The 25,343-nt window shown below is 46.7% G+C and overlaps 1 protein-coding gene across 3 annotated transcripts in view; it reads left to right on the top strand.

Annotated features, from left to right (window-relative positions):
- Positions 1-25,343, top strand: part of ASTN2 (astrotactin 2) — an 882,294-nt gene that overhangs the window by 502,905 nt on the left and 354,046 nt on the right. For all 3 annotated transcript variants that reach the window (XM_043565814.1, XM_043565813.1, XM_043565812.1), the window contains one exon: positions 18,516-18,666. In XM_043565814.1, coding sequence (XP_043421749.1) covers positions 18,516-18,666 — 151 coding nt within the window. The remainder of the gene's footprint in view (positions 1-18,515; positions 18,667-25,343) is intronic.

The raw sequence follows: 25,343 nt of genomic DNA, 5'->3' as shown, positions 1-25,343 counted from the left end.
CATTCCATCCATTCAGCGGCCCTATGAAATAGGCTTAATGTCCCCATATTCAGTAAAGGGACTTAGAACGTAATTAACAATAACAACAGCAGCAGCAGTTTCCGGAGCCCTTGCCCTAAGCCAGGTGCTGTGTTAATCACTCCGCATTAATTATCCCCTTTTATTGTCTTAATACCCCTACAAAGCTTCCCTGACCACCTTACTAAACTAGCACAGGACCCCTCAGTCCACCTCAGCACTGCCTAGCCCCGTTCTGCCTCAGTAACTGGTAACACTGAGGCTCCGTAACTCTTTATCCCTCACTCATTTGTTTCATGTTTGTGTCCCCCTACCAGAATATAAACGCTGTGAGGGAAGGGACTTTTTTTTTTAAATACACCATTTCCTTTTCGATACCGAGAGCAGCGTGCGACGTGCATTACGTGCTCAATAAGTATCTACTGGAATTTCTTAAATGTCCGGTTATTTCCCACACCGGAAAAGGAGCCCAGTTTGGAGACGAGGTCAGTCCTTCTTCGCTGCGTGTGCACGGACTGCACTTGAGTACTTCACAGACCGCGTAACTGGCCCGTGAGCACGGTCTCCACCCACTCCTCCCCTGCACTCCTCCTCCTTTTCCAAGCCCCCAGCAGGCCACACAGTGGCCTTGTCTGGAACAAGATGTGCACGGCAAGTCTGTGGGCGGATAATTGCATCTTCCCGGCGCTGTGGGTCTCTCTGACAGCGTGTCTGTGGCCAGGATCAGGCTCTTTGCTACCTGGGGTTGTCTGCCCAGATCCTTAAAAGCTGGAGATGAGGGGATTAGTGTAGAAGTGAGGAGTGCACAGCTCCCCCATCCCCGCTGGACAGCACCACAGCCTACCCACCCTTCTGACCTAAGGAAAGAACCGATTTCCCTTATTTTTCTGCACAAGTCTAAACCAGAAGTACCTTACAGTAGTAGGTACTTGATAGGCATTTGTGAAATGAATGGATGGATGGATGGATAAATGAATGAATGAATGAATGAATGAATGTGCTTTCATATGAGTAAGTGAACTGCCCTATCGCAAATAGGGCAACTGAGGTTCAGAAAAGGGAAGCCACTAACATTTCTCACCTTAGCAGCAAGTGGGCGACTTGAGCCTTCTTCTCTCAGATTCCAGGTTTACTGGCTTTCTCCCAAACCCCATGGCCTCCCAGGCAGCACAGGCCCCCAGGCTCAGACCTGGATTTGTAAAGACAGACAGCTTCCAGGTGAAGCCTGCCTCCTTGTCCGCCTGGCTGTGAGAGTGGATTTACCAAGTGACTCAATGAACATTGGCCTCAAAGTACATTCTCTGCCTTTTCTCCTTTCCTGCCACTTGCTCATGCTCTTCCAGGTGGAGATGGGACCTTGATGGAGGCCTTCTGTGGGTCTCTGTCATGGGAGGCACAAGTCGGGTACCTCTGCTGGTCAGGACTGCCTGAAACCGTATCCTTTTCCAACTACCCTTCAAAAATCGTGACTCTTCATCTTGATCTTCTGTTGGTAAAACTCGGGACACACTGAACTGAATGTAGATGCTCTGAATTGAAATGTCCCTTCACCACTTGTAGACACAATGCTGTTGATGTCATTCCCGTCTTCAGAAACTTCCAGTGGTTGGCCACAGCTTGCTTACGACAGCAGTCAGCAACCAAAGTAGACGTCCCACATGGGGATACCTTGAAGAACTTCTAAAACGTACACAGGCATGAATAGTTTATAAGCAATTGATTTCCAACCTTAATGATCCTCAAGCTGTATGCCATTCTGCTTAAGATTCAGATTCCAGGGGTCAACCTCTGATTGGCCTATCTCTCAGGTTACTTGCTCATTTATAGGCCAGAGGATTGCAAGACACTCTGATTGATGCATCTACAAGACCATATCCAGGGTATATGTGTCTGTGGGGAGAGTGGTGTAAATTTAGATAAAGCTAACAGGGGTGCTGTTACTGGAAGGGAATGTAGATATGGTATAAACACATCTAAGGGCTGTCGACCCCATGGTCTTTCCTGCATTTTCACAAATCCAACCCAGTGAAATTCCACCTCCTTCTTGATTTTTTGTTCCAGTTATATGCACATTGTATATATGTAATGTTTTCTTGTGTTTTTTTTAAACTATTCATTTTCCATACAGTTAGCTGTTCCTGGAAATCCTGACTTTTAAATTTTCACATAATATTACATGAATGAAACCACAGTGTTCACAATCATTGTCACTGTGAAATATTTAGATCATTCCAATTTTTTTTTAATGTTTATTTTTGAGAGAGAGAGAGAGAGAGAGAGACAGAGTGCGAGCAGAGAGAGAGGGAGACACAGAATCTGAAGCAGGCTCCAGGCTCTGAGCTGTCAGCACAGAGCCCGACACGAGGCTTGAACTCACGGACTGTGAGATCATGACCTGAGCCAAAGTCAGACGCTTAACTGACTGAGCCACCCAGGTACCTCTAGATCATTCCAAATTTAACCATGTTGTTGATGATATCGTTAAGAACGTGTTTGTGGATACATCTTTACCTGCATTGCTAATGTCTCCTTTAAAAAGTACTACTTTGATCACTAGGTCAGACTGTATGAACACTTCAGGAGTTTTGATATATTTTGCCAAATTGCTCTTCATAAATTTTGGCAATTTACACCAGCACAAGTTGAATAAATGTTTCACTCTACCCTCATCAGCACTGAGAGTTATCAGTAAACAAAAACACTTGTTAACTTGGCTGGTGAGTAGTTGGAAACTAGTACCTTTTTACCAAATAAATGCAAATTAAGATACAGGAAAGCTTCTGGAGAATAGTTGACATTTAGATTTTCATTCTCAAACATAAGGACCTATTTTCAGTCTGTAATCTTCTCCTCCTTCTTCCTTTTCCTCCTCTTCCTCTTCTCCTTTCCTCCCAGCATCATCGCTGATTTTTTTTTTTTTGGTAAACAAGATACTTATTTTTGAATAAGCATATACATGTGCACAGCTTGAAATACCAAATACCCAAGAGTGGAAGTCTTTCTCGATCTGCAGACCCAGCTCTCACCCACTCCCTTAACCCCACGTTGGAAGTATCATCCACTCTTTCTGAATTCCTGCAGACCTGTTTCCCATTTCTTTTCTGCTCTTTAAGACTGGGGGCTTGGTTGATGACAGAGGCCATGGGTTGTTATCATCTGCATTTCTGCTTCTAACACAGGGACAGGCATAGCAGGTGCTCAGTAAGTAACTTTGCAATGGATGGATGCATGGAATGATGGGTGGAGGGCTGGATGGATGGATAGACGATGGATGGGTAATTATTTTGTTGATGCTAAAGAAATTAAGAATCATCCTTTAAGGCTTTGGACACTTAACAGTCTTATCATTATGAATGATCACTGGGAAATTACCTGGTGAATTTTCACCACTTAAAAACCCCATTCATTTAACTATGCTACAGATAATCCTGATGCTTCAAAGTCACAATAGTTTTTGTTCAACAAATTAATTAATGTTTAATTACCTTAATTCACTATCCACTACAACATTTTTGGCAAGTAACTGACAGACTGGACACAGCCTTTTCCTGCCTGCAACTTCCATTCTATAGATTAAAGTATTTTTTTAGTAGGCAGCTAGAAGTGCTGGGATTCCAACTCCAAATCCTCTCGCTGGGATCCTGAATGCTTTCTGATATTCCAGACTGTTCTCTATAAATATACATATTTTTTAACGTTTATTTATTTTTGAGAGAGAGACAGAGTGCAAGCAGGGGAGGGACAGAGAGAAACACAGAATCTGAAGCAGGTTCCAGGCTCCGAGCTGTCAGCACAGGGCCTGACATGGGGCTCCAACTCACAAACGATGAGATCATGACCTGGGCCAAAGTCAGACATTCAACTGCCTGAACTACCCAGGTGCCCCCCAAACTGTTCTCTTTAAACATTTCTTTCTTTCCTTTGTTCTAACACCACTTGGGGGTTTTATCTCCTTCCTACATCTGTGTTATAGAATAGATTTCCTTGCATTAAAGAACAGAATTTCATTCTCCAGTATTTCTTTCCCTTCACTGGCACTTGGGCCCCTCCACTCCCCATACACACTTCCCGGGACGCATACATTTCATCCTGTAACTATGCTCAAAACCTCTCAAACTGTCTCTCCTCCATGGTCCCATCACTGTGGACCATGGACACTGCTCAGAACATCAGGGGTCCGATTTTAAGCAAACCATCTTCCTCTCAGGGACTCAGTTTGTCCATCTGTAAAATGCAAACAAGACCAGGGACAACCGTGGCAGCCCAATAAAGTAATGCATCGCTTTAAAAATGCCTCCCCCACTGTTCTAGCTCTGGTTCGGTTTGGCCGGGAAGCATTTTGGGGTTACAAAGTGCCGTCCAGTTCCAGGAGTCCCTGTTACCCTACATTTCCCTCAGGGCTTCTGTCTACTCCCTTCCTGCAACGTTGCTGAAGTTCTCCGTGAAACTTGCCTGCCTCATGGAAGCTGGCCATGTCCAGAAGGTGGGAGAGCACAGGGCTGTGGCCACCTACGGGGTCAGGAGGTAATCAAGGCACGAAGGATAGTACAAGGAAGGCACCTCAAAGGATACATACATGTCAAGAGAGCATTTCTAGGCTGGTGACAGCTCTTTTAACAGTGAAGTCTGGGGCACACCATGACCTTTTTAGTGGCTTGAGATTCCAAGGGCTCTTTTTATTTTAATGATTAACGGCTGTATTGAGGTATAATTGATTTCCTGAAAAAAACTGCACATATTTACAGTATATAGTCACCACCTTCAAGGTGCTAAATGTATCCGTCACTTCCCAAAGCTTCCTCCTGCCCCTTCATTTTTGGGGGCGTTGTTTTCGTTAGTCTCTTTGTTTGCAGTAAGAACACTTAACACGAGATTTACCAGCTTAACCAAATTTTAAATTGCACACCACTGTTTTGTCAGCCGCAGGCCCTGTGTTGTATGGCAGTCTCCAGAACTCATTTACACAACTGAAGCTGTGTACCCACTGAACAACGAACAGTTCCCCATTCCAAGCGGCTGAGTGGGCAGAGAGTGTCATGTTGATCTGTGTTTTTTATCTTTTCATCTCCCTAAAACTCTGGCCCTGTAATTCCCACGAGAGCCTTCCGCTCTTGAAAGCTCAAATTCTTTTAAAGACCAATTTGCCAGGAAATCAGGCTAGCGTATTCGTTCTTTCAGGAATTCCTCAGTGAGTTCTCATATTGTCTGTTTACGCATCTATCCATTCATTAAACTGTTCAACAAACATGCACCACCTCCCCGTTAAATGTCATTGTACTAGGCTCTGCAGGTGCACAAACTTCTGCCTTTAGAAACACACGGTGTGGTGGGAAAATAAGATCGGCCACCTCTCCTTCCTTCCCCCTCTCTCCTGAAGCCCTCCTTTCTTCGCTTCTGTGCTCAGACATCCACCATACCCTTTTCCAGGCCAGGCCCCAACGTGTCCGTTGGGTTGCTCACAGAGGAGGTGGGCCATATACACTTAGACTTCATGAAACGAGTTCTAATTGATGGTGGGATGGCATGGAAATTAAAAATGCCTCCAGCTTTGAAGTCCGGTGGAGCTAGGTTTGAAATTGATTAGGCCTGTGACCTGAAGCAAATCTCTGCCCCTCCCTTCGCGCTCAGCTTTGCATCTGTATAGTGGGGTTGTGCATGTCTCCTGCTGGGATGCTGTGAGTATCATAGCAGAAGACCGTGCAGGTGGAGGACTTGTGATGCAGCTGCCACTCTATTATTAGTAACAAGAAAGCATACTCAGCATTCAGTGAGGCCACAGAGAACATGACTAATTTGGCTTGGCTGAAGGAAGGAAAGAATAAGTCTTCAAAGACAATGGGGATTTGTCAGCAGGGTGAAACTAACATGCCCTAGCTTTGGAGAAGCTTGTGAGACTGGAAACAAAGTTGCTGTCTATCCCAGTCCTCCTGCTTTTCAGAAACGTCTCCGCTGTCTCAGCAATGCTCCACACACCTATGCTCTAGGACTTGCTCCAGGTCCTGGCCAGTCCCCTGCGACGGAGGCACGTACTGGCTCCCCCTCGCCTGTGCTGGCGCTGGGACCCTGCTGCAGGCACGTGGCAGAGGCAGCCTGGCTGGGACGGGAGCCATAAAAAGAGGCCACTGGCAAGGTGGGGATGCGGAGGGCAGGAGAGAAGCCCTCAGGGCCCACTCATAGCCTGGCTGCAGGGTGGCAGCTGTCTGGACACGAGGCCAGAGTCACTGCCGTCACCACGCGCTCCCTACGTTCACCACCACGCAGGCATCTCCTGCAGGCTAGTGGCTGGAACTGCCAGGAACAGAAGAGGAGGAGATGGAAAGTGCAAGGCAAGGAAAGGGGAATGAGGGCTGCCTTTGGGGGGAGGCAGTGCTTCCCTGATCACCAAGGCCCTGTTCCTAAAGCTTTCTGGTTCCCAATTATGACTTTGGGTAGAATTCCTGTAAGCAGTCTTCTACAAGTGGCATTCAGTGCCACACTCCGGGGAGAGCACGGACTTTATGACATGGTTGGATTCCTACTGAGGCTCCACTTTGAAGGAACCATGGTATTGATCGTGTATGACTTTCCCACTCCGAGACTCAGTTTTCTCATCTATAAAATGGGGTAACAAGATCTGCTCATGAGCTACCTTTACTCCCGCTCACTTCTCAGTTTAATAACGGGCTCTCTGCCTATTTCTCCAATACTCCTCCGTCCCCTCTAGCACATTTTAGTTACTCTGTTTGTGTTATCCTCTGATGCCTGTCATGCCTTTCTCCCTATCCTTTCCTCTTCCTTCCCTTCTCCTCCTCCTCCTCATTGTCTTCCTTTAAGATGTCTTCCTTTAAGAGCCAATGTATTGCTATCTCCTCCAGGAAGCCTTCCCTAACCAGGCCAGGGAGAAATCATTGCTTCCTCTTGGGGACCTCATGTATTTTTATGCATCTATGCTATAATCGTTCCCTCATCTTCATATCGTAAATCCTGTTGTCCCTGGCCCCAGCCTCCGCACTTCTTGAGGGTGGGGCTTTGTCTGGGCGCCTCTGGGTGCTGAGTATCTAGCAGATGGCCTGCTCCCCAGAAGGTGTTAAGGAATGCAGAAATGCATCGCGGCTGTGGGACATGGGGCAGCTCTAAGTGTGGGTGGCTGCAATAAATTAGTCTCACCCCAGGAGGAGCAGATGGGCAACAGAGAAGGACTAGCATTTGCATCTTTGCACAGGTGCACCGTCTCGTTGATTTCACAAGGTCCCCCGCCACCCTGGAGGAAGCACAGCAGTGATGCATTCACAGATGAGCAGTCTGAAGCTCAGAGAGGGGGTCACTCCTGCAAAGATACACCCTTGAGAGCTTTGTGAAATTTTTGTGTGAAGCCAAAGTCTGTTCTCCCTTCGCCCGCCACACATGCTCAGCAGGAAGGAAGATAGTGTGATCACAGCTGCGTTTTAATGTCCCTCCTCCTCTTCTCTAGACCCAAGCTTCCTGGTTCTACTCATGTACCAGCAGATATTCAGGGAGAAAGTTTCTCTATCAAAGTGTTGGTCTAGGCAGAGGCTCTCATCCTGGGGTCCATGCTGGAGGTCCATGAAATAACATGGCAAGATAATACATTTTTATTTCTGCCAACCGCTCATTGGAAGTTAGCCTTTTCTTCTGTCATAGACATGGGTGAGCTCACAGCACCTGTGACTCTGTCAGTGATAGAAATCGCGTGCAGTTTTAGGTCATCTTTCATTTGTTGCAAATGTCTTAAAATATAGTTTATGCTGGGGCGCCTGGGTGGCTCAGTTGGTTAAGCAGCCAACTTAGGCTCAGGTCATGATCTCACGGTCCGTGAGTTCGAGTCCCACGTTGGGCTCTGTGCTGACAGCTCAGAGCCTGGAGCCTGCTTCGGATTCTGTGTCTCCCTCCCTCTCTGACCCTCCCCCGTTCATGCTCTGTCTCTCTCTGTCTCAAAAATAAATAAACATTAAAAAAAATTTTTTTTTTTTAAATATAGTTTATGCTGATCACCACTCCAATTTATGGTCATTATTACATCTGTTACTAGATCTTTTTATTTAATGTGTCAACAAAGAAGGGGCGCCTGGGTGGCTCAGTCGGTTGAGCGACCGACTTCGGCTCAGGTCATGATCTCACAGTTTGTGAGTTCAAGCCCTGTGTCAGGCTCTGTGCTGACAGCTCTCAGAGCCTGGAGCCTGCTTCAGATTCTGTGTCTTCCTCTCTCTCTGACCCTCCCCCATTCATGCTCTGTCTCTCTCTGTCTCAGAAATAAACATTTAAAAAAATTTTATAATGTGTCAACAAAGAAGCATATATAGATTATTATATTGCAGCTGGCTTTTAAAAAATCTGTTTTGATAAATGGTTTCTTTTGTAATGTTTTTTTTGCATTTGCTTTAATGCATTTGAAGACATTAATCTAAGAAGTGGCCCATATGCTTGTGCAGATTGGCAAAGGGGTCCTGGGCACCGAATTCAGAACCCCTGTTCTCCGGTTTGAGGAACGTTCAGGATTGACTTTTAAAAGCATGCTATTGCTAGTAACAACACAACAATAAAAATGAGTGCATGGGTGGAGTAGTTTGCAGAAGTTTGAATTCACTCATTCATTCACTCATCTTTCTGATAAAAATCTGGAAGCCTGCATAGCATTCTAGGCACTGGACTGCAGTGAGCTTGCCCAAGCTCTGCCTTCATGGAGCTTTTGTTATCTTGTGATCACCCTGGTAGGTAGAGTTAGGTGCTGTGGTCTATGACCTGTGCTTGAGGAAAGGAGGCTCAGAGAAGCTGAATGAATTGTTAACGTTTCTTCGCCGATAAATGGCTGGGCTGGTTTGAGCCCGTGGCTTCTTCATAGTAACACATGGTAACGCTTTCTGATTTCCCTGCTAATGGTACAAGCCCCTTGATTTCCTTAGGTGCAAAACAACGGCAATGAGCAATAGAATGGAAACAACGGGCACTGTCTCTTCTCACTATTTCACTCTTACATTTCCACCCTATCTTTTTGGGAAGCCACATCATGTTATTAGAAATCTGAGCTGGAAGGACCCTACGAGATCACACAGTCGTCATAGAAATGTGGCACCTGAGGGGCTCAGGGAGGACAGAAAGTCACAGGGGGACACACAGCAGAGCGAGGCAAAGCTGAACCCAGATCCCATGCCTGGAACCTCCAGCTCATGCTCTTTATGTTAGAGGACACAACCCCATTTGCTCTCTAATGGTGAGCTCTGCTGCCTCCAGGCAGCCCCCACTGCCCTCCCAGGGCACGAGTGTCTTCCGCCCTCTCTGGGCAACAGGCACTCTCCCGGCTGGGCGTTCTGAGCAGTTGCTTCTGAGAATGCAGTGCCCTCCCACCCCTGGGCCCGTCTTAATGAGCTTCTCTCTGAGATGAGAGCTGCTAGAAGCTCTCAATGACTTCATGTGGGTATTTCATAAATAAATAATCCTCAAGCCTCAGCATTTGTCACTGAACCTTTTTAATAATGGTTCCTTTTTAATATGATGATGGGACTCACAGGGGCAGGAGAAAGGGGGGTGGGGTGAGGAGAAGAATTCCTATGACCGAGCAGTTAGAAGGAGGTGATGGCTTTTTGCCAAGGAATGATGGTCTCAAAGATCAGATGGTCATTGTGCGTGGAGGGGTGGGGGGGCACACATTAGGAGTGTCCTCGTGTGACAGAACGCCTCAGGCTGGTTTGGCTTCAGGGCCTGATACTCTGGGGAAATCCACTTCCCCCACTTCTCTGGGGAAACACCCAACTCCCATCCTCAGCTCCCTAGAGTAGATTGGCCGCCCCTGCCATATGCTCTCACAGTACCCCGTATTTTTTAAGCATCTATCATCGTTTGTAATTATAGACGTAGACATACGACATCCAGACACAGACATAGGCCCAGATTTGGTTGTAGGCATAGATAGGACTTGCTGGGTGACTGGGTAACTAAACAGTACGTTCCAAGAGAACAACGCCTGTCCTGTGTGCTCTTTTCTTCCTACAGAACCTGCAGCTCCCCCCACCCCCAGCAGTGAGTACTGGCTAAATATTTGTGAAATGAACAAATGCATTTCCAAAACACAACAGCCCCCTGTTGAGGTCCCTGTTTGAGCCTGGCGGGCTTTGACATCTTTTATCTCATCGAGTCCTGACCACACAACCCTGTGAGCTGAATGTTACTGTCCCCATTTCACAGATGGGCAGTGGACACTCACGATCGTTTTCTCTTTGTCCCCAAGACCACACAGCTGATGGGCCCCCTTTGTCCCTCCCCTTCCTCCACCCCCTGTGCTTATTCATTGAACAGCTGAGGCACAGCCAGCACACTGAGGGACGTGAGGAAGGATCTCCGCGTGCAGGAAGCTCGTGAGCTACTCAAAGGCACAGACACACGCAGGAAGCTTTGAGACCACTCTGCACAGCAATACATATTCTTGACCTAAATTACTGCAAACCGTAATTGCTAGAGGAAGGGGAGTGATGAGCATCAGCTGTAACACCAGCTCCAGAATCTCCAGCTGGGAAGGGATCTTAAGGAGGAAAACAGGACACTGCTCTCAGCCTCAGAGTCAGACCCACCAGGGCAGAGCCCCGGCTCTGCCACTCTGACTTACTGTGTGACACAGGACAAGCCCCCAGCTCTGCCAGTGCCAGGTTGTGCATGTGAGTGTGTGCATTCCTTTCTTAGTCGACAGAAGGGGCGTACGAATAGCACCACCTCACAGGGCTATGGCAAGAAGTGATGAGATGGACCATGTGAAGTCAAAGCTCTCGTGTCTTGAGTTCTCAATAGATATTAGCCATGGTTGTTGTTCCCACCACCATGAGATTGTGCAGATCTCCCTGGAGGCTTGACGGTCCCCCACCACCAGCCCAGAACATGGCCATCCCTCCTCAGTCTGCGTTCCTACATCGGCCCGCGGCAGGACCTTGTAAGACCTTGTTCCTTCCCATTGCTCAATAACTCCGATTTTACAAAAGCCCAAATCTGCCTCCTTGTGGCCTGTGTCAGCTCACCTCTGCCTGGAACCCTTTTAAAACTAATCTTTATAAAGCACTTGCGTATGCCAGCCACTGCCCTGAGGCTGTTCCTACATTGTCTTTGGCTGGTCTCAGAACAGCCTTCATCCTCAAAATGGTGCCTCACTTTCTTCTTCTACAAAATGGGGATGATCATATCATTTACATCATTGTTTTGTTTTGTTTTTTTTAATGTGTATTTATTTTTGAGACAGAGAGACAGAGCATGAACGGGGGAGGGGCAGAGAGAGAGAGGGAGACACAGAATCTGAAGCAGGCTCCAGGCTCTGAGCTGTCAGCACAGAGCCCGACGCGGGGCTCGAACTCACGGACCGCGAGATCGTGACCTGAGCCGAAGTCGGACGCTTAACCGACTGAGCCACCCAGGCGCCCCTGTTTTTTTTGTTTTTTTAATGAGGATTAAGTAGGTCGACACAATCATTGCTTGGTACACTTTAGGGCATATTATGAATGCCCAGTAAACATTAACTATTATTGTTGTTTTTGCCATAATGATTTTTATCAAATACCAACCTATGTTACTAGTCTAAGTAAAAGTAGGCTCTGCCTGAAACCCTTCGGTGGCCACCTCATAGGTCCCAGGGCGACGTCCAGAATTGCCAGGGCCTGGCACACAGAACCTTGCCTAGCCTGCCTCCTGGCCCATCATTTGCCACACCCTACTTCCTCCCAGCCCTCCTGCTTCATTGCTTCGATTAAAGTTTCCTTGCCTCTAGGCTTTAACTTACTCTGTTCCATCTGCCTGGAATACTTTTATCTTCTTCCTTTGCCTAATTCCTGCTCATCCTCTATGTTTCAGGTTCAGTACTGCCTCCTCTAAAAAGCCTTGTCTGACCCACACTTCCAGGGTCTGGCTGAAGGGGGCCTCTTTATGAACCTGTGGGCCCAGTTATATTGTTAGGTTAACTTTTGTGGTGTGTTTTTCTACCTCCTTAGCATATGCTATGTCACACCTATTGCCGTGTGCTCCAGGAACCAGCGCAGGGCCCAGGACAGATTCGGCATCCATGAAAAACTTGAATGAGTAAACGGACAATATGTGGTTCTCGGTCCTTGCCTTCTCCTGCATTGGGCTCCTTACACTCTCAAGTGCAACTTTGAGGGTACCAATTACCACCAGCCTTTGGGCACTTTCTGTGTGGGGAACATTTTGCATATATTGTCTGGTTTATTGCTCATGCCAAGTCTGCCACCTACGTGCTCATATGCCCATTTTTCAGATGAGAAAGTAGAGACTCAGAGTGTAAGGGACTTGCCCAACATCTCATAGTGAGTGAAGCCAGGAGTCAAAGCTTCTGCAGATCCACCCATCTACGCTGCTGCTCATGCTTCTGGAGCTGAGAAGCCTGTCTTAGGTTCCTCCCTCTATGGATGCTCAGGAACAAGTCTGCCTGTTGATATTAGAGAATGATCAGTCTGCCCCCTGGGGTCTTGTCACTGTCTGGGCCCTGAGTCATCCATTCACACCTCTCTGTGAGTGACACAGACGTCTCCAGGTGTTTATTAACAGCAGGCCACGTCAGCATCTGTTCCCAGCTGCCTTGCCTGATGCTCACCCTGTGTGGGGCTCCGCTGACTCAGCCGAATGGAGCCCAGGTGATGCATTTGCACTTGAGCAATCAGTGCAGGGATGGCAACCTCACTCAGCCTGGGGGAGAGGGGGTGTCTGGTTGACTCAGTTTTTTTGATGTTTTATTTAACGCTGAGAGAGAGAGACAGAGTATGAGCAGGGGAAGGCCAAAGAGAGAAGAAGACACAGGATCTGAAGCAAGCTCCAGATGCCGATGCTTGGACTCACGAGCCATGAGACCATGACCTGAGCCAAAATTGGATGCTCAACCGATTGAGCCCCCCGGGCTCCCCTGGTTGACTCAGTTTTGAAACCAGCAGTATCAGGAAGAATTGGGATGTGTAAGCTGGAGAGTAGCTTGGAAACAACTTGGACAGTGTCCAGACCTGGCAGGCGCAGGAACAGAGGCATGGAGAGGCCAAAGGAGAGCCGTAGTAATGATCAGCTCAGCACCTGACCCACAGTGGGTGCCCAGATATTTCTTAATGAATGGATTATGAATCAGTTTGCACTGGGCTTCTGTGCATATCATGTCATTGTGTTCTTACAACGATCTTATGTGGTTGGAAGCTAGAAACATACTGCTTCCACTTTACAGATGAGAATACTGAGGCACAGATGAAACTTCATGTAGGAGAAAGAATGTGTGTTCCGGAGTTGGGCATACCTGGCTTCAAATCCTAACTCCAACCCTGACCTGAGTGTTTTCCCATTAAAAAAAAAAATCAAAAAGGATATAGCAATCCAGCCTGCCATGTTTTTTTTTTGTGCATATAGTTTTAGTGAAGCATATGATGCTAATTCATTGCATTTTGCATATGGCCATTGCATATTTTCTGTGGTTGCTTGTGCATTACAAAAGCAGCTTTGAGTAGTTAGATCAGAGACTGTAAGGCTTACAAAGCCAAAGGTATTTACTATGGATTCCTATAAAGAAAAGCTTGCTGACCCCTGTTCTGCCTGGGATGTTAGGTACTTAATGAAAGTTGGTCTTTTCTCCTCTCCAATGAGGGAGAAGTGGTTTCATCATGGTTCTTTTTCTGAGACTTTATAGGCCTTGTAAATACCATCGTGTAACATGCAGAGTCTGGAGCTGGAAGGGCTGATGTGATGTTAGGAGCACTGGAGAAAGAGCCAAGGAGTAGAGGGTTCTAGTCCTGGCTCTGTCCTACTGTGTAAGCCCGAGGGCTTTCCTGTGAGCTATGAATAGTGGGTTGAGTCATGCCCCCCCCAAATTCATGTCCACCTGGATCCTCAGAACATGACCTCATTTGGAAATAAGGTCTTTGCGAATATAATTGAGATAAGGACATAATGGATTTGGGTAGGTGCTGATTCCAATGGAGGGTGTCACTGTAAGAAGAGGAAAAGACACTGATGCAGGAAGAGGGCCATGTGAGGGTGGAAGCAGAGGTTAGACTGATGTGGCTATAAGCCAAGAGATGCCAAGCGTTGCCAGGAGCCATGGGGAGCTCTGAAGAGACCAGGAAAGATTCTCCCCTAGGGTCTACAGAGGAAGCATAGCTCTGCTGACACCTTGAGTTTGAACTCCCAACCTCCAGAAGTCAGAGAGAGTAAGTTGCTGCTGTTTTCAGTCATCTGGTCTATGGTACTGGTTATGCACCTCTAGGAAATGAGTACACACGTTGCCCTGTCTTATTCCAAGACGGATAGAGGCTACTGTGGCAGGTACACAGGCCAGGAGGCAGTGCTGGGAAATATGCAGAGGTTGTATACGTTCTACCCTTCTGGTTCTTCCTCCTCAAAGACACAGAGATTGGACGCAGGTTTCTATGGGCTTTCCTGTTGTGAGAGCTCTGACTTATCCCGAGGGCCCAGAGCAAGTTGGCCCAGCACAACTATGGCATGGGAGGAAGCTCAGGACCTGACATCAGACACACTTGGGTGCATACCCCGGCCTCTCCACCTCGTGGACAAGGGCTAGTGACGAGACCCCCCAAGACCTAGTCTCTCCAGCTGCGTGGTAGGAGTAAAAATGTGTGTCATAGGACAACGGTGAAAGTCAAAGGAGAGGGCACAGTGAAGGAACCTAGCATGGCCCTCCATGCACAGCAGGTGTTCAGGAAGTTACAGATGATGAAGATGTTAGTGCTGATGGCAATTTCTGCCAAAGCTGTGACTCACCCAGATCTCTCTGTCACCCCAGCCCACCTCCACCTGCAGCGCTAGTCCCTTGATCCTTTGCGCTCGGCTACTGGGGCAGCTTTAAGCTCCCACAGACCCCAAATCCCGGACTCAGCAGCTGGGATGAGGGATTAAGTCTGGAGTTAAGAAAATGTCAGAGTCTGCCTCGAGCTACTTCTCTCACTTGTGCAGGATGATTCTTCATTTCTGTAGCCTGACACAATCACTGCTAGACTCAGTAACAGCCCCAGTGTCAGGTCTTTGTGTTTTAAATAATGTTCTCCTCATGTAACTGATGTTTATGCAGAATCAATCCTTTCAAAAGCTAACAGCCTCCTTATTTGTACAGCCTGAGCTGTCTCCAGGTTCCACTGCAAGGTGACATTTTTTGCTTGTTTTTCTCTTTTCTCCTTTGTTTTTCTTTGTCATTCTCTGACTGCTCTCTGGGTCCCTGTGTGTGTTCTCTTCCATTTACACAGGGTCTTTTTCTTCTTCCATTCTCTTTCTGAGCCTGTCTCCTTCCAGGTCCCAGTGCCCATCTCCTGCACCCCTCCCCGTCCCTTCCACTCCCCACCCCCTGCTCCATACACAGTGTCCCTGTTTTGTTTACCTTAATGTTTTCTCCTTTAAAATCTTGGTGTTTCGGGGTGCCTGGGTGGCGCAGTCGGTTAAGCGTCCGACTTCAGCCAGGTCACGATCTCGCGGTCCGTGAGTTCGAGCCCCGCGTCAGGCTCTGGGCTGATGGCTCAGAGCCTGGAGCCTGTTTCCGATTCTGTGTCTCCCTCTCTCTCTGCCCCTCCCCCATTCATGCTCTGTCTCTCTCTGTCCCAAAAATAAATAAACGTTGAAAAAAAAAATTAAAAAAAAATCTTGGTGTTTCTTACTCCGGTTTCTCCCTAATCTAGCTCTTCATTTCTGTCTCTCTTTTCACATACTTTCTCTGCCTTCATCTTCCTCTTTTTTAGTCTCTCTATATGACACTCCTCTGGGTGTCTCTGTCTCTCTGTCTGTCCTTCCTTCCTTCCTTCCTACCTTCCTTCCTTCCTTCCTCCCTCTTTCCTGCCTCTCTTTCCTTCCTTCCTTCCATCCATCCATCCATCCATCCAGTCCATCCATCCAGTTCTTTCTTTCCAGCAATGTTCTACATGTGTATCTCTTTATGTGGTCTCACACTTTCTCAGCCTGCCTCTCCCTCTGTCTTTATCCCCTCTTTTTACTTCTCACTTCTTCTTCCCCTAAGGTTATTCATATTTTAATAGCCTTAATGTCTTCGCAGGATCCTCAGCTCTTTCCATGATTCCCAAATGGCAAGTCTATCAAGAGCCTCAGTTCAGGAGCGGTTCATTCTCTTCCCCCATTCACCTGCCATCTGACCTCATTCTGTGTAAAGTTGGGAAGCGAGGGATAGTCTGGCAGCTCTCCTGCCATCTTCTCTGTTGTCCCTATACTAAAGACTTGATCATGAAAGACTTGGGAGGGGATCCGAGACTTGGGGATGGACAGGGGAGTGTCCTGTTGGAGAGACCCTTGGTGAAACCAATGATAGGTGGAATCTGCATCCAAGCCTTCCAATGTTTTCTTTGTCTTATCTGAAAAACATTTGATTATCACAGGTTTTTTTGCCAGGCCTTGTGCTGAGGGCCAGAGAGGGATGAGTTACTCTTGAGCCATTTGCTCAAAAAACTTAAGGTCTCTCTGGGAAACCATAGAGCCAATGATTAAGATCAATGAGATAATAGATTTAAACAATGTACTCAGAGGGAAAAGAAATTAATTCTGGTTGGGCGAAATAGAGAGGGTTTCCCAAAGGAGGTCATAGCAAGCTCTATGGAGGGAAGGCCTCTGTCATGTGTCACTTATGCATCCGCAGTACCTAGAATAGTGCCTGCTATGTAGTAAGCACTCAGTAAGCACATGCAATACATGAATGGATGGATGGGTGGATGGATTTGAAGTGTTTTGGAGGATTCTTAGGATTTTGTCAAGGAGAAAAGTTAGAGATGAGCATCCTAGACCCAAGAGCATGATTAAAGATTCAGAGAGGTGAAGGTGCATACTATACTCAGATCCCTTCTTCAGGGCTGATCTGCCCATCCCCCGGACCGTGGCTCATGACCCACACAGATGTGTTCCTCACTGGTCATTGCCCTCTGCCTTGTGCAAGGATACCAGATGACAGCCTTTGGCCAGTGACTGGCCAACAGGGTGTTGCAGAGGGCTGGTCCCTTGCCTCTAATCAGGAAATCCTTAAAGGACCACCCAGCTCCAGAGCTCCCCTAAGGACAAGGTGAGGCTTTAGATCTACATACATTAACCACATGGCAGGTCAGCCTCTCCCTTGTCCAGTCCTGTCTTGCTTACTTTTCTAAGAGTATGTCAGAGGGATCTTTGGTAAAGCTGCTGTATGCAACTGTTTCAGAGTCTGTTTTCAGAGAACCTAACCTAAGATTATGTGTTTAGGGAATGAGACCTGTGGCTCACCAATAGAGAATATGAGGACAGGGTAAATGGAGCTGGACAGATAGGCAGAACCAAATTATGAAGGACCTTGAATGCCAAGGAAACTAATTTAGATTTTCTTCTGTAAGTAATGGAGAACTATTATTAATCAATGAGGTTTCTAATTTAGAGCTGGAATTTATCAAGTTCTCTGGCAGTCAGTACGGAAGATGGCACAAAAAGGGATCATACTGGAGACAGAAAATAAGCTAGGACACCAAAACCTAGAACTCCAGGCCTATGGAGGAAAACAGTGGTAGAAGGATGAAGGATGGTCCACGGGCATCCCCCTTCCTTCACATTTCTGGATTCCTTGAGCCTTACATCATGGGATAATGCGTACTTCTTCACACTGTCCATGGTGTCCCTTTAGTATCTCATGCACCTGTGGGCATCACAGATGCTCCAGTGCTAGGATATCCTTATTTGGGGCTCTTTTGCCAGAAAATAGCATCCAGAAACTTCTGTCTGTGTATATCCTCTAATAAAATTTTGGCAGATCCACAAATTATGGTACCTAGTCCAGTGTTTTCCCTTGGGAACCTCATTTGGGAGGAATGATGCATTTGCCTAGAATCCCGTGACCTTTCCAACAGCTGTCCTATGGTGCCACTTTTATGCGGTAGCATGAAGAGCACAGTTCTGGGGTTCTAGAGTCAAACAGTCCTGTGTTTGTGCCTTGGCCCTGGTATTTACTGGCTGGTAATTCGGGGTAAGTCCGATACCTTGTATAATTTCAATTTATATCAAAAGTAGGAATATTAGGAAGACACCCGTTTTGCAGAGTTGCTATGGGGAGGTCTGGAACCTGTAGAAACATATGTAATGTAAGTTAAGAGTTGTATAGTGGGAGGAGCTTGATCTTTGGACTCAGCTGGAACTTGGCACAAACTTCAATTCTGCCACGTTACAAGCTGGGTGGACTTCAGCAGGACATTCAACTTTCTGAGCCCTAGTCCACTTATTCGTAAGATGGAAATCTCATGCCTGCCTTCCCAAATTATGGGGATTGATGGAATAAAGAATGCAGCGTCCCAAATATATTCCCCTTGATCGCAAGTAGACAAACATTGTGTCATATGATGGCATACCTGTTAATTTTTTTTTCTTATTAGTTTTTTCTCAAATATGGATTGGTATCATTTTCTTGGTTACAAATATCGTGAATGACGATCTTAAATGTGATGAATGCATATTTAATTTTTTTAATCTAATGATACACGTGTCTCTGGGGTTTAACCATCCCCTTTGTCTCCAAGGGAGGAAGCGATGCTGTCCACATATTTCGAAACCATCAACGACCTGCTGTCCTCCTTTGGGCCGGTTCGTGACTGCTCTCGGAACAATGGGGGCTGTACTCGAAACTTCAAGTGCGTGTCTGACCGCCAGGTGGACTCCTCAGGATGTGTGGTAAGTGCCCTTGGCCCATGAACATGGTTCTGGCCCAGGTGCTAAGACTGCTCTCTGGAGGCCCCTCCCTGTGAGGGAGGGTGGTGGCTTGTGAAGGAGAATCACACTACTCATAGCTCCTACCTCTATGTCCTCTTTGGCACATCAGGCTTCCTTGGTTTCCTCATCTGTAAAATGGGTAATTAAACCTACCTTGTGGAAGTGTTGGAAGAATGAAATAGCAGCACTTTAGGGCCCAATATGCAATACGTCCTTAAGAGCTCCTGGCCTCAGGTAGGTTACTGTCCATTTGGGAGTGAGATAGGGCATGTCTTATCTCTGTGAACACAATGGGTCCATGTCAATGAGATGTCTAGAAGAAAACGTGTCAGCTGAGATTTTAAAGTTGGTAGAAAGTGGGGAAGTTAGTGGTGAACTGGCTTCAAAAGATGAGTCACCTTCCATTAGGAAAAGAGTGGGCAGGGTGCCTGGGTGGCTCAGTTGGTTAAGCATCTGAATCTGGTTTCAGTTCAGGTTATGATCTCATCATGGTTCATGGGTTCAAACCCCACGTGCAGCCCTGGGCTGACAGTGAGAAGCCTGCTTGGGATTCTCTCTCTCTCTCTCTCTCTCTCTCTCTCTCTCTCTCTCTCTTCTGCCCCTCCCAAACTCTCTCTTTCTTTCTCTCTCTCTCTCAAAATAAATAAATAAACTTAACAAAGAAAAGAGTGGGGATGGCCAAAGCAAAGGCATGGAGAAGGATGGCAGACTTGGTTGCATAGAACTCTAGTATCTGACATGGGAGAAGGACACAGAAAAAGGTATGTGAGGATATTTGTTGCCTACAGAAGAGGCTCCCAGATTGGCTGGTTTGTTTCATAGAAATGACCTAGGGGGACTTGTTTAAAATGCAGGCTCCAGGAGCACCTGGTGGCTCAGTCAGTTAAACCTCAGACTCTTGGTTTCGGCTCAGGTCATGATCACACAGTTTGTGAGATCGAGCCCCACATCGAGCATGGGATTCTCTCTCCCCTCTCTCTCTACCCCACCTCCCCGCTCAAAATAAATGTTTTAAAAATTAATTTAAAAAATCCTTAAAATGCAGGTTTCAGGGTCCCACACCAGTAATTTTGATTCGATAGAGGGGTTAGGGCCCAGGAGTGTAAAATTGTAACAATTTAATGAGTGTTGTATGTATGGAGAGGCAGTGGTGTCACGGAAGCCCATTTGAGAAACGTCACCCTACAAGCTGAGCTTCTTCACCTGGCATTCGGTGCTTTCTTGATTTGGCCCTTTCCAACCTCTCCAACCTTTTGCTTCATTTTACACTAAGGCCAGTGGAATGAATTCGATGTAATTGTCTGAACATACTTGCCTATTTAATGACTCCGAGCCTTTGCTCCCGCCATCCTTTTGCCTAAGGTCCTTCCCCCAACCACCCAGCCAGTGTAGCAAACAAGTAGATCTCTTTCCAGATTTGTCTTCTTTTCCTTCCCCATCTTGGCAAAGTGACCACTCTGTTCTAAGGATCATCACTGTTGTCATGCACCTGTTACATCTGCTATATCCTCTGTAATCATTTATAGCACAAACTGCCTTTTTTTCAAGTTTATCCTGCCCAGTGAACTGAGAGAGAACCCAGGAATCTGTCGATTCAACTTAACACCCCAACTGTCTGTGTAAATAAGGATGAAAGAAAGAAGGGATGGAGGGAGGAACGGGGCCAGGGATGTGAATTCCTGCTTTGGACTAGAGACCACAGGAAATAGAATACACATTCCACTCTTAATGTTCCTGCACCACAGCTAGGGAAATAGACAGTGGCTGGGAGCCCAATACAAAGAAGAAGCTTCTAGAGATTGAGACAATGCAATTAAAATACATTTTAGACTCAAAGATCAGCAGATCTTCAGAAGTGGATGAGCAATTAGAGATTTTTTTTTATTATAATTCTTGGGATTATAAGTGATAGAAACTCCGAACTAGTTTAGGCAAAAAGAGTAAATGTATTGGATCTAACAGAAGTCTAGGCACAGTAGGATTAAGGGGTTTAAACAATGTCATGGGATCTGTCTTCTCTTCACTCTACTTTCCTCCGAACCATGTCATTCACTGGACAGCGTCCCCATTCAGTAAGTCCTGTAGGACAATAACATCTCTTTCCTAGTTCCTCCAGCTCTAGTCACAGGATCTCATCTCACTGGGCCACCTTCATCCTCATGCCCATCACTGTACCAATTGCTGTGGTCAAGGGGAAACACTGGGCTCATCCCAGACCCAGTCATACCCGAGGCTTTGGCCAAGTGCCAGCTGCACCTCCAGTACATGGTAGTGAGTTGGGGGAAGGGCACAGACTCTCAAGGAAAAGTAGGGTACAGGCAACAGAAAGGGGGGGTTGGTGACAGCCGCTGTCTACTTCAGAGTATTGCAAACCAACCCTCCATTTTGCGTATTAGAAAACTGAGGCCCTCTGAGAGAGAGGAGGAATTGCCCTAGTCTTAAAGCCAGTCAGTGGGCATGCAAATCAAAAGGATGTCCCAGATCATCTGTGTTGTCTCCACAACAGAAAGCTGATATTTCTGAAAGGCATGAGTTGCCTGCCTCTATTTCCTTCTTTCATCAGTTCCGTTTCCCGAACTAATTAAACTCCCTCTCCTTGAAGATAGATGTCCCAGAAGAACAAAACGTCAGAATGCAGAGGGATGCACACATGTGTGTGTGTCTAGGTAAGAGTTGTCTCTTTTCCCTCTCTCATCAGTGCGAACTGGAAAAATAAAAAGAGAGAGAGAAAGAACATTCGTTCCCTGGAGGTTAAGAGAAAATTCAACAGTTTAATGAGGTTGTCAAAGACCTTCCTCTCTAGATTAAGGATCTAATGTTAAAGCTGCAACTCCAGGGCTCAATGGAGGTAAGGCACGCTCTTCTTTGTGCCTTCAGAATACATGGGGAGACACCCACTTCTACACTGAACTTGAAAATCTCCCTCATTTCTTTTTGGCATTTCTGCATAGAGAAACTGTTTCTTACAGCTCCTCTTCTAAGAAACTCAATTTGGTTAAAAAAAAAAAGTAGTAAAATACCTTATATTTTTAGAGCACTTTAGAGTTCCCCAGACATGTCTGCCTCCAATAACTCATCTTCACAACAAACCTGGGCAGCGGGTTCCCCGCCCATGCGGGAAGCAGAGTGACTTCCCAAGGTATCACCACAAGGTGGCCAGGTAGAGGCCCAAGAATGTGTTTTAAGTATTATTCTTCATGCCACAACCATTTTGGCTTGCTTTCCTGTGATTCTGAGTGGAGATAGTAGTGGAGAAGCTTGGAAGGAAGACTGGGCTAAGCAAATTGGGCTTAAGCCCTGGCTTGGTCATCCGTGAGCTTTAGAATCTACGTTCACCTCATTAGCCTCAGTTCCTTCATCTTTCAGAAGAAAGCAGTAGCTCTTGAACTTGTAGGTTGTCTGACAAAGAATATAACCAGAGATGATTAGGGATTCACAAAATGTCACTTATGTGCAAGATGATGAGACCAGGATCGCTGATGTTTTTATGCAGTGGATATGATATTTGGGGCCACGAAAGCTCAGGAGCACAGCCTATTTAATTTTCTATAATGTTTCTGTAACCGAATTTCATTTCTGTTCTGCTCCATCCATTGGTGGTGGAAACTTAATTCTAGAAACTTAATTCTTAATTCTAGGCAGGTGCTCTGCCTCCCGCCTCTTCCTGAGTGTACAAGTTCAAAGGGGGCTGATGTCCATCCATGCATGGGGCTGAGGGGTGGTTCTGTACTCGACAACTACCTGACAGTTTTAGTGCCTGCTGTCTTGTCTGGCCCTTGTCCATCACTGATATTGTGCCAGCACCGCCCTGTTCCCATGTGATTTATAGGCATGTGGCTTATCCTGGCATCTTCTGCCTTGCTCTCTCCATCCCCACCACAAGGTCCTTTGAGGCCATCTGGCTTTGTGCATCAGATAGCTTTACCATCCTGCTGAGGGCATGAGGACAGCAACTCCTCTTGACCACACTGGGGGCATGAGTGTCGAGAGGAACCAGCTGAAGACCTCTTGATTTAGGCCAACCATGAAGGCACTTGTCATTGGCTGCTGTCATGCCAAGGAAGAGCACTTGACTGTGCTGCCATCCCCCCAGGTGCTATCTGGCAAGTGAGGCAGGAACACTCTTTGCTTTCCAGTCCCTCAAATTCACCTGATCTTCTATAGCTCGTCATCCTCTTTAGCACCTCGTGGGCAAGCCTGGTGCATATGAAGTTCAGGATCTCTTTGAAGGACATTCTCTACCATTTTCAAGACCATCTTGTTTCATTTCCAACATTCCTGTCTTCCCATGCTCAAGTGATCCTTACTTCTTTGGGGTGGGGGGCAGGTGGAGGGTGGAGAAGCCAGTGCTCTAACATATCACAGATTTCCCATTACTGTCATTATTATCATCTTATTTTACCTTCTATCTAGACCTCAACTTCTGAACCCCCAAATGAAAAAAAAAAGTGGACACATTTGGCTTCGTTTTCTGGTTCTTCTATGGTAATTCCCCTGGGATACTGTGGTCCTCAAGTATATAGTTGCCCAGATTGGGAAGGGTCACTTGGTATATGGTGGGCAGCATTATAGCCCCCACAAGGAAATTTACATCCTAATGTCTGGAGCCTGTGAATATTTTATCTTTCATAACTAAAGTGGAGATTAAATTCACATACAGAATTAAGGTTGCTAATAAGCTGACTTTTAAAGAAGGAGATTGTCCTGAATTATCAGTGCGAGCCCAGTGTAATCACAGTGTCCTTCAATGTGGAAGGCGGGAGCCAGCACAGAAGTTCAGAGCGATGTAACATTGCCACCTTTGAAGATGGAGGAAAGGAGTTACAACCCCAGGAGAAGTCTCTAACAACTGGGAAAGGCAAGGAAATGGATTCACCCCTACAGCCCCCAGAAAGTCGTGCCACCCTGCCAATACTGTGATTTGAGCCAACTGAGAACTTTGTTGGCCTTCCAGCCTGTGCAACTGCAAGATAGTACATTTGTGTTGTTTTAAACCAGCAGGTTGGTGGTAGTTTGTTGCAGCGGCGAGAAGAAACTAATGCAGGGTGAATAAAAATATTGTCGGCGAGAATATGGAGGGTGATCCAGGAGGTGCCACGTAAAGAATCATCTTGTTATTTCGATTTTCAATTATTTCCGGGGAGACCCTCACCGCTTGATCAGAGATGGAGGAAGTAACAGTGAATGAAGCATCAGAGAAGGGAGGGAGGCTTGCGTTCCCCTTCGGTGTGCTGAAGGGTAAAACGTTGTTATCTATTAGAAATCGTATAAATCTGACACACGTAATGATGTCGGCAAGGCCCAGTTTGAAAAGTAAGCTGTGGTTCCATTTATTCTGTGTGACAGTACAAACATGGTGAAATTTTAATCATGATAGAGGACAAAACCAAAGAAAACCATGGGTACTTTATCATAATATTGTGTGGAGGACACTGGGGCCATCCCTGTGTGGCTGCTGCCCCTGAAGCATTTTGCTCAGGCTCCTCCTTGGTGTTGCCCAGGTTCTCCCAGCGGGGGAAGCATCCTCTTGACGGCTTCAACCTCAGACAAATCTGGGGATCGAAATCTGTTCTCTCAGCCCCTTTTGAAACGGCAATTCACAGCTTACCTCCATTTTCCCAATGTTTTTCTCACGTTTTGTCAGTCAGAAATATGGGAAGGGTTCAGCTGGGTTATTTGTCTCTGATGTGTGACAGGGGGGCCATCTAGAGTTGGAGGATTTCTTCCATGAGGGTCCCTTCACTTACTTAGAAGGTGCCGGAATAGCAGACAGTCAAGCCTGGCCATGCTGGACCTCATTTCCGTCCTGGGGCTGTCAACTAGAGTGCCTGCCCATCGCCTTTCCATCGGGCAGGGCTCGTCAGGCCACAGAGGCTCGGTTTGCAGAGGGAGCATCCTACGATCAGGTGTTCCAAGAGCAGAGACAGAAGCTTCAAGGCTTCTTAGCACCCAGCCTCAGAAGTCCCAGAACATCATTTCTACCCCATTCTGTTTGTCAGGCAGGTCATTAAGGTCAAAGTAGATTCATAGAGAGGAAATTGGACTTCACCTGTCGATGGGGAGAGCAGCAGAGAATGGGTGGCTCTCTTTAATCTACCTTTTTCCTGTAGCATGGACGCATGGACCAGGGCTCCGAGAGTAGGAAGGCACCCTAGAGATCTAATGAGGCCAGTACCCATTATATAGAAAGAAAAGCAAAAGCCTAGAAAGATGCAGAGATAGCTCAAGTTCATATAGGAAAACAGTGACAGAATCAAGATGTGATCCCAAGACTCCTTCCTCCCAGGTGAACCTGCCTAGGCAGTGGCCTTATGATCACCTTTGCCACTGCAACAGTCCAAAGATTTATTCAGCAATAGTCCTGCATCCAGCACACTGAATGGAGCAGGGAAGACAAGAAAAAGAGCCCCACCTTGTTTTCTAAGGTAGCTCAGAAGGCGAGATGGGCTTCAACAGGACTGCAGTGTGGTCTTGAACAAATCACTTCATCTCTGCCTGAGAGTATCTCTCAAGGTGGATGTGAGTGCAGAGAGAAGGGGGCTGGGGTAGGAGAGAGGGATGCTCACTAATACTGCGTGCCAACTCACGTATGTCCATGGCAGTTAATGCTTGTAACTCTCCCTCTAGATGGACACTGT

This window comes from Prionailurus bengalensis, chromosome D4, assembly GCF_016509475.1.
Source record: "Prionailurus bengalensis isolate Pbe53 chromosome D4, Fcat_Pben_1.1_paternal_pri, whole genome shotgun sequence".
NCBI lineage: Eukaryota > Metazoa > Chordata > Mammalia > Carnivora > Felidae > Prionailurus > Prionailurus bengalensis.
Note: the sequence above shows the minus strand (reverse complement) of the source record. Positions and strands in the feature narration are given on the sequence as shown.